Source organism: Carya illinoinensis, chromosome 1 (assembly GCF_018687715.1).
Source record: "Carya illinoinensis cultivar Pawnee chromosome 1, C.illinoinensisPawnee_v1, whole genome shotgun sequence".
NCBI classification, from domain to species: Eukaryota; Viridiplantae; Streptophyta; class Magnoliopsida; order Fagales; family Juglandaceae; genus Carya; species Carya illinoinensis.
This window is the reverse complement of record NC_056752.1, coordinates 54,607,187-54,616,713: the sequence shown is the minus strand read 5'-3', so window position 1 is coordinate 54,616,713 and position 9,527 is coordinate 54,607,187. Positions and strand designations below refer to the sequence as shown.

The following is a 9,527-nucleotide window of genomic DNA, read 5'->3' as shown; positions in this document are numbered from 1 at the left end:
GTAATGACACAATTTGAAACAAAGAATAACGTTACTCTGAATTTAATGTCGAGATTAAAGCAAGTCTCAATCGAAAACTATATATGTTCAATTTCAAAAGTATTGTGAAGCATTATTAATTGTAGTATAGTGACCAATTTTGGCAGGTTGCGTGCTTCGAACATGTGTCGGCAGGACTAATTACAAGGTTATAATTCAAAACCTCGTAAAGAAAAATATCATAGTTTGAAATTCAAACATTTCCATCCACAGATGTCGGTGTAAGCATGATGATATGGATGGGAATGCAAACATTCATAACCTGTTGCACTTGGATAAGGTTTGATCTCTTACCAAACAAACCTGAATGTTGAATCCTTGTCTTCTAATTATAAGGCTTGCCCTTAAAAACATGTCCGTCCGCTGATGCTATACGGATGTGGGCCTGCATGGGGCTGAATTCCTCGGTAGCCAGTAGGCTTATTGTCCTAAGTTGGTGTCATGCCTCAATCATTTTTCTGCTCTTTGGTAGGTTAAGGATATAAAGATTTAAATCTATCAGAGTGGAGCCACTAGGATGAAATCGCGAGGCTGTTATTCCCTGCGCAGCTACAATTGGGCCTATACTATAAGCCCATGTATAAAGTCTACAAACGCAAACGGCCCAAAGTTGCTGTCTGCCATCATCTATCTTACTCTCACTTAAAATAACAAAATTTTAGTTATATCCCTCCTGTTTCAAATCTTTTGCTCTAAAAACCAGTGTTACAGTGTTTGAACTGTATAATATTGGATAGTGATCTGATCAACTTACTTTATATTAAAAAATAATGTTACATACTACTAAAAGAATGAAAGCACAATTAAGGAACCCACGGTTTACAAATTGCATTGTTACAACTCTGGAAATTATAGTTACACATTACATTGCATCCATATTGGATGGAAAAAATGCCTATGCACAAGTAAATTCTATGAACAAGGCAGACTCTCTCGACATCATCTTTATTTTGTCTTGGAGTCAACACACACCACCTGGGAACTATTTGGATGCATCCTCCAGGATAAAATTATGGTTCTACTACCACTGATTTCGATGCATCCAGATGATTAATTCGACATGTTCCGAGAAGAAATTCTGGGAGCTCCTCCTGCGTGTTGCCCTGCAATTTTATTTTTTTATTTTTTTACTTCATATCTCATAAACTACATATCAGGAATTCAATGGAAAGTTCAGTTCTTTTTTCTCTATATATTTTTAAAAAAAATTTCTGTAGAGATACATTCTAGTGTCAGTTCTTTTGCATTGAATGTTATTTGTTATTGGATGACCTGAATGACTGCGTGCGTACATACACACTCGTGAAAGACTGATGTGATTTATCTATGACCTGAATGGGTTGTATGTGTAGTAAACGATTCGGCTGTTTTACCTGTATTAAAAATGCCAGTTCTATGACCAAATTGTTCAGGTATCCAAGAACAAGACTGACCACTCCCCTTGCCACTGTTGAAGATCCAACATCGATTACAAGCTGGTTTCAGACACAATGTAAGGTTAGCATTTCAGCACATAACAACCAGCCAAAGAACATCTACAGACGGAGTCTGATAAGTTGCATTCCATAATGTAAGGATCAGTTAATTTACCTCAAAATAGTTTTTCCCACGAAAATATTGTAGATCGAGTGCTTGACCAACCAAACATGCTTTCTTCCCAACACTTTGTTTGACTATCCATGATCCCTGATAAATTAATTGAAACCAATGCAAAACCTGAAGAACATGGCCACCTGATACCACAATATTGGTTTTTAAGAACTGCAAAAACTGATTGATTTCTTACTAACCTTTGAAATGTAAGGTATGAGTTTGAATCTTGAATTCCTAAAGGCATCATCTCCATTGACAAAAGCATGTAGCAACGAATTGTCTTCTAGAGGAGTTTTCATCATGTAATATAGAGCCAAGGTATACATGGTTGGACCCGGGACCTGATCCATAGTTTATGGTAAAATTCTTGACGATGAAGATGACCAATAATTTGAATCAAACTTACCTGTATGTTGACGATGAAGAAAAATTCCGGTCCACCCTGTTCTGCAGACTTCTGGATGAATCAATAGTTTTTATGAGAAGAACTACTTTTCAATCATTTGCCTTCCTTTCGTAAAATGTGCACAGAGTTTATAGAAATGCTCATTATCCATTAGCTCTTAATAATTAGAAATGACATATAATGAGAGTTCAGACCTGAATGATACTACCAAGCCGGCTACCAAGATCAACTTCTCGCCTGTCAGATCTTAGCCAATCTGCACCAACCATTTGCATCAAGGTGCCTTTTGCCTTAATCTGGAGAGAGATAATTATTTAGTCCAGGACAGAAAATAATGAAACTGAGAGTTTCATTTCAAAACAGAAAACATTGACATATAGATAGCCCGAGCCCTCTAAATGTTTGAATGAGTCTTAAACAATATAGTAAGATAACTTTTGCATGTAAGAAAATGGATCTGTTGTATTGGTTCGGAATCACATCCTTATTTACATTTTGAGGTTGGAAAAGGTGAGTGGAGAATGAACCTTACAAAAGCAACACAGCCCATGTCCACCTTGTTAGACTTATAACCATCTTCCTCCTTTGATACCAAGAGTGATGATCATAAAATTTATACTAATATCACAACACACATAATGAAAAGCCATGGATTGATTTTGGAGCACTTGAAGGTCTGAAGTTTCTTGAAGCCTTCTAAGACAGCACCATTCAACTCAGCCAGAGGGTAAAACAGGGGTGAGGTTAAAATATATATGTTTTTAGGTGTATTAAATAATTACGGTTTTAATGTAGGTGAATATTGATTCTTGTTATGAACAATTCACACCATCAGTTTCTTTGCAAACAATAACTAGAACTGAAAGGGATACCTTTTTATGGTCTTGTAAATAACTTTCTCCACGTATTAAAAATGAAGAAGGATCAGCTGCTGCCCAACTGCAAGGTAAACTACAACTTGGGTCTTTCTGCAGAGTGACTCCATAAGAGCACCGTGCATATTCCCTGGCCAGATCTTGTAAGTCCATATACCCTTTCTTCTGAACTGCACCATATGGAAGTTTTCAATTAATTTCTTAAGCACAGAATTATCCAAGCAAGAAATTAGCACAGGTCCCCCACCCCTCAATCATGCTAAAACTAATTGTCGACCATAATGAGACTCACCTGCAAAATCATGCAACTTTTTCACTAGACTGGCTGCTGATGGCAGTTTGGGCTGGTATTTATTCTGTACATAGTGTAGAAAATATTTCAACAAACAATAATTTACACTTATTCAGAACAACAACGTAGTTGGTTAGATCGGAAAACAATAGAAATTCACATGGAAATATAAGTGCAAAATGACGATGAAGCAACTCATGTGCACTAGAAAATAAAGGAAGGCAGATCTCTACTCTAAAGCTTAAAGACCACTCATAAGATAAAGAACACAATACTGGATTGATTCAGATTCAACCAAAGTTCTCACTTGAAATGAACAAGCAGATGTCCACCAAAATCAAGTTTTCCAAATCTCTTCCCTAGAACAAACTGCTTATCTTTTATTCTCAAGGGACATTAAAACCAACCATGTTCTTATCATCAAAATTTTCAGTCGCATCGATTTTAATGAAAAAAGGGAGAAGATTTTTTATCCTTGCCTTTCGGAGCACTCTTTAAGTAGGAGAGTTTTTTATTAACCTAAAATAAAAATGGCTCAAATTTCTTATACTGCTATTGAATTATCATACTAAATATTACCCTGACACAGTGACAAGCATGTATTTTATTAAACACATGCATTCGGTCCAGTCCAGTCATCAAGGATCACCAGAAAAAGATCATAATGTTAGAGGCCAAAATTGAAAAACGTAAGTGCTAAAAACAAAATTTGATAACCATGAACTAGAATGTAGACCTAGAAGAATGCTTTTCTGATAAAAAAGCACAAATGGCATGTTAAAATAGTTTCATTATATAACAACCAGAGACATATGTTAAAGCTCAATAGTTGTCCGAGCCATAATCTCGAAATTCTCTGCTGTTATCAGCATAAAAGATGCATGGAGTATGAACAAAAATGAGAGTAAGGAGACTGATAAAAGCAGAGTCCAAGTATGTCCAACTACTTCTGGAAGTTAAAATTTAGTTTTGGTGACTAGCAAGTACCACGGAGTGCTCTTCTGTAGTCAAGCCAGAAGACCTCTCATTCTCAAAATTGTCGCAGTCTGCTGGTTCAGAAACATCAAAGAACTCATCGGCAGCATCATTCAGTCCCATTAAACTTGGACGGCCAGAACGTGGTATTTCTACCTCATCTTCTACGGAAACAGCCTCCTCAATCTTCCCTGTTTCTTCTGGGCTCTGAACTTCAGTTTTTATGTCCTCCTCCTTACTCTGGGACAACCCAACATCGCTGGTGAACTCTCCAGATGAGAACTCAGAGGAATAATTTCCCGCTTTGGCTCTGAACAGTTCCCTCAATGCTGAAATTTGTATAAGCAAAGTGCTCCCAATTTTATGTATAACAATTTAAAAATGGAAAAGAAACAAGTAACAAAAAGTGCAATTCTTTTCAAGGAGTAAACGGGTACCCGCAACTCTCTCAAGCATAGCGATAGTTATGGATCTGGCTGATGATGGGCGCATATATAATTTCCAGAACTTCCAATCGATAGCAAGCATGTGCTTCACAAGAGACTGTTTCCCTTGGTTCACAGGAGTTATTACATATCCTCCACCTGCAATAATCTCCTATTGTTCAATAATACACACATATATTTATGTATACGCATGTATTTATTCATAAAAAAAAAATATTTATGTATACGCCTGTATGTGTGTGTATATTGGTATATACGTATATAAATATGTACATCTGCAAAATAAATTCTTCATAGAATCCACAAGATTATTGTTAAAGTAAAAATTTCTTGGAAAAAATGTTGGAACCTCGGATTCATATATGTTTGAAAGAGAGTGAAAAAGACGATTTCTATATACCTCACCATAAAATGTGAGATATGATTGAGAAAAGAAAATGACCTATCATAGTTTCTGCCTTTCTGGCATCAGCCAGAAAATATTAGTTAAAAAGAAGATAAAAGGACATGGTTTGGTTTAGCTTCCAAATTAAAAAGCTTGTTGAGAGAAGGTAAAAGGATTGAAAAAAGTGAAAATAGAAATTTCTTGAATAATTAATTAGCATAAAAAAATGATTTAAATTTCGAATTCAAAGCATTACTTTTAAGACAAGCACGAACATAGCCTCCTTTTGGTCGACACTTCTTGTGAAACACAGAATGATATAGAATTACTGTAATGAAGCAAGATAAAAAAAGGTTAGAACTTAAGATAATATAATAATGGCTCAAAAGCTTCATATTGTATTAAAAAGCTTCTTCAAAAAATTATGACCATATGTGCCATCATCCTCTCTTCTCCAATAGCGTCTCAAAAGTAAATCTCTTCGCCTCATCCCCCTGAAAACCATGACGTGTTACCGACAGAAATAATTTAAAAAGAATCCTCTTGAATTAAGTTCCAAATCTCACCAAGGTAGCCAATCGCTGTATAACTGCTTCTGAATAATATCTGTGTGACCATCAAGGTGCTCAACCACACTGCCCTGGTAAAAACAGAAGTCCCATCTGCAAGACACTCGGTAATTTTACATCTGGAATGAGAACAGCCCATCATCAGGAAAAAATAAAAAACTGCAACTCAGTTTAGATTATTTCTACTGAAAAAAATACCTTTCCTACGTTAACTCAAATAAAATAATGAAAAATGGTATGAAATTCTCCAAAAAACAAAGGACAAGCTGGTACCAAAGTAAGGATTCCATGTCACCAAAAATTTAATGTAGGAAGATATAGGTAACATTTCAGTGTTCTTACTCTGATCTCGAAGGACCAAGAGACATAAGAGTCTGGAAAATGGCCTCTGAAGTTCCATCAATCACACCAACTGCCATTATTGCTGGATGATCATCCCAATGCTGACAAAAGCAACATTTATCAGACAAATATATTGATTAAAATAATCAATGAGTAGTAATCAAAAGAGCAACTTACCTTCCCACGGGAATCCCAATCTTTTGCTTCTTTGAAAAGCCGTAATCCTGCAACGAGTAATGAAATTTTAATACATGTGTGTAAGTCTCGAAAAGCCAATACAATGATTATGTCTTACCATTATGACAGCCAAAAATTTTCCAGGGTGAGGGTGCAATAACATCAGATGTCATTGCCTCCACGTGCATGGATGAGCAAATAGTCGATTCTATAGAATGCTTATGATCTTTCTCTGAACCACCTAATCTGCTGTGAGAAAGAAATTAATGGATAGAAGGAGCACAAATTCTAAAACCGTTCCATGTTGCTAGATCACAGTGTTATCACATGCTTTTATCTCATAAATTTCCACACACCCAAAAATCCTAAAAGGCAGATAATCGCATAAAAGAGAACTCATGAAAATACAGAAAATAAATGAAAAAAATAGAGGTTTTTATCATGTTTTTTTTTTTTTTTTATTCAGACAAGTAAAGTATCTATTAGATAAGTAGTTCATATCCATTAAGTTACATGCGAAGTGCACTTGGTATACCTTAATGGTAGGCACTTCCTCTTTGCTGGATTTGGGCACTCCTGAAAATGCAGTAAAACACAAGGCTTTCATAAGAGAGCAACCATTATAATAATATGTTACAGGTTAAGATTTTGAAACCTTTGATGCAGCATCTTGCAAGGAGTGTATCCATTTTGCTGCTTCTTCTGAACTACTTGCTCCCAACTATAGAGTTGAAATCATAAAGATCAAGTAAATATATGGTAAAATCAAGATATATTTCAGAAGCGGGGTTTAGCATACCTTTAGCTGATCACTGTGATTGGAGGTATTATAAAGTGTGAAAATAAAGATTACCTGCACGTAATTTTATAAATTAAATTTTGATAAGAGAAACTGTATCATTTTTAGGGCTATAAATATGTTTCTGAAGTACATACTTTTCTATTAATGGTCTCTCTTCCATTGTCTGAAACTCGAATGCAGAAGTCTATCATTGCACTTCTAACTGGCTCCTGAGTTAAATAGAAAAAAATAAAAATAAAAAGGAATTAACAGTTTCAGTTAGTACGTCAATTCCGTCCTGGTTGAAATTGCAAAATCAACAAATGAACCCCTTCATACTGCTAATTATTAAGGTTAAATAGTTGGATGATTAGTCAAATTATGGAACTTATGTCACAGAGTTCTAGTTATTCAACACGGTATCAAACAATAGCAGTTTCAAGATTTCAGTGCTGTTTGCCAAAACCTTTCTTGAGTGAAGTATGCACCAATCATGTGCTAATCATTTCAAGTTTTACTTCCATCCCTCATGTCTCATCAGCCTCCTAAAAAGCCTCCATTTTGTTTGAAACTTCATCTTTTAGGTTGATGGGATCCTTTATATTTACCATGTTAATATAAGACCTAAAGTCATAAATAATAACCAAATGGGGAAGTATTATCCCAACTCAAATTACGAACACGGGGCAAATATAGCACTAATCATTTCAAATTTGATTACTGCCATCCCTCATGTCTCTTCAGCCTCCTAAAAAGCCTCCATTTTGTTTGAAACATCATCTTTTAGGTTGATGGGATCCTTTATATTTGCCACGTTAATATCAGTTCTAAAGTGATAAATAATAACCAAATGGGGAAGTATTATCCCAACACAAATTACGAACACGGGGATTCATGGGTTGCTTTCAAGTTCCTTAGCCTTCCAGAAATTTTAATGATTTAGTTCACTGTCCAGCAGCAGAAGTTAATAATTTATCAATAAACCATGTGCACTGATATTGAGGTTTGGGCTTTAAAACATCCAACAAGAGATTCCAGGACAAATCTCGAGTAGAGGCTTTACTTATGCAAAATGCTACTCTCAAGTCAAAAGATCCATGTAAAATGTTTGTGGCAGAGTCAGGGATCAATCAAAAAAGAAAAAGAAAATAAAAGAAAGCAATGCCTACCCAAGAACCTCCTAAATTCCTTATTTCTTTCCTTCAGTTTTGCTAGATAATTACCTCTATTCATTTTATATGAGGTAAAAACATCACTTAGAAATCAAACAGCGTACTGCTACAAAAAATAGAAAAAAAAAAAAAAGAATGCAAAAAAAAAAAAAAACCCACTATTCAATACAATTCACGAACAAGGACATAGAATTAAACAAAGGTAAAACCTTCTAAACACAATATAGATTACCAAGGTTATAAGTCAAGCAATCAAAGAAAGAAGAACTACAAACATTTTCAATAAATAAAGCAGGCTCCTTCGGTTTTAAAAAAAAAAAAGTTCTCAATCCCACGCATAAAGATTAACCATAATTGAAACAACATAAGATTATTATGGTCACACAATGCCATACGTGAATATGGTGATCCAATTCATTGATTCTCTTCAGAGAGAGAGAGAGAGAGAGAGAGAGAGAGAGAGAGAGAGAGAGAGATTTCTCCATTATATCAAATCAAAACAAACGAATTCCCCATCTAATTTCTAGTCCTTCTAGAAATTAAAATAAAAAATAAAAAATCTTACCAGCGCTCCAAGAGTTCCATAATTACCATAAAAAAATCAAAAGGAAAATATACGAATATAACATAAAATGGATTACCTCTCTCTCAGAGGTGGGTGTCGTTTTGTAACACCTGAGGCAATTGCCTTCGAGAGTGAAGTACCTCTTGCGTGAGTATTGCAACCCAAACCGATTGAGCCGAATGAGATAAAGCCATCCTTCCATTTTCACATCGGTTTGTGAGCTACCCATTTGCGAGAATCACACAATGACCACCGTGACGATTGTTCAAAATATTGAACCCATCACAAATCTTTATGTTTTCTTGGTAGGCTCTTGTACCAGTACGTATATATATTGTTTCATGCATACATGATCATGCTAAAAAGAAAGAAAGAATTGAAAGGAAAAAGATTGTGAATGGAAAGGCAGAACGATCCTCTGATTCCACGAAATGGAATCAGAGAACCAATAGCAGGAATGTTCAGTCCTGGATATTTCAGGCACTGCCTTCGTATTTCTTTTCCCAAGCTTTCCCGTCCTTTCCCGTTTGAAACAGCTGATTTTGGCGAGTATATGAGACAGAGATTTGTTGGAATTACAATATCACCCTTTTATTATTTGTTTACGAACTGGAGTTTTTTTTTTTTTTTTAAAACTAAAAGCACAACAAAATTCGATGCTTGGAACCAAAGATTTTTGGGTGGATTGTGTATCTGTTTACCCTTCTAAAAATAAAAAATAAAAAAATAAAATATCAGTATCTATAGATATATCGAAAACAATATATTAGTAAGGAATTCATGTTCTCCATTTTCAAACATTGTTAAAAATTCATGGTCTCTATTTTCAAACATTGTTAAAAAAAATATTTATAAAAAAAAAGAAATCCTAAAAGTCAAATAAAATTGTACAATTTAAGGTGTGTTTACA

At 35.0% G+C, this 9,527-nt stretch overlaps 1 protein-coding gene across 3 annotated transcripts; it reads right to left on the bottom strand.

Moving 5' to 3' along the window:
* Positions 1-781: 781 nt before the first annotated feature.
* LOC122289239 (protein ENHANCED DISEASE RESISTANCE 2-like) lies at positions 782-9,166 on the bottom strand. Of its 3 annotated transcripts, none has more exons than XM_043096217.1 (21): positions 8,694-9,165; positions 7,036-7,110; positions 6,899-6,952; positions 6,755-6,820; positions 6,635-6,675; positions 6,218-6,348; positions 6,100-6,146; positions 5,923-6,023; positions 5,578-5,673; positions 5,441-5,505; positions 5,268-5,339; positions 4,618-4,764; positions 4,193-4,509; positions 3,206-3,269; positions 2,911-3,083; positions 2,233-2,334; positions 2,039-2,089; positions 1,830-1,973; positions 1,630-1,725; positions 1,413-1,514; positions 782-1,142 (listed from the first exon to the last, which is right to left on the bottom strand). In XM_043096217.1, the coding sequence occupies exons 1-21, from the start codon at positions 8,844-8,846 to the stop codon at positions 1,050-1,052; spliced, it is 2,190 nt and encodes a 729-aa protein (XP_042952151.1). In that variant the 5' UTR covers positions 8,847-9,165; the 3' UTR covers positions 782-1,049. The 3 variants fall into 3 exon arrangements, 2 of the variants coding, with proteins under 2 accessions (XP_042952151.1, XP_042952155.1); XM_043096221.1 differs by having other exon boundaries at positions 6,218-6,345; XR_006236143.1 differs by lacking the exon at positions 782-1,142 and having other exon boundaries at positions 1,830-1,915; positions 8,694-9,166.
* Positions 9,167-9,527: the final 361 nt, after the last annotated feature.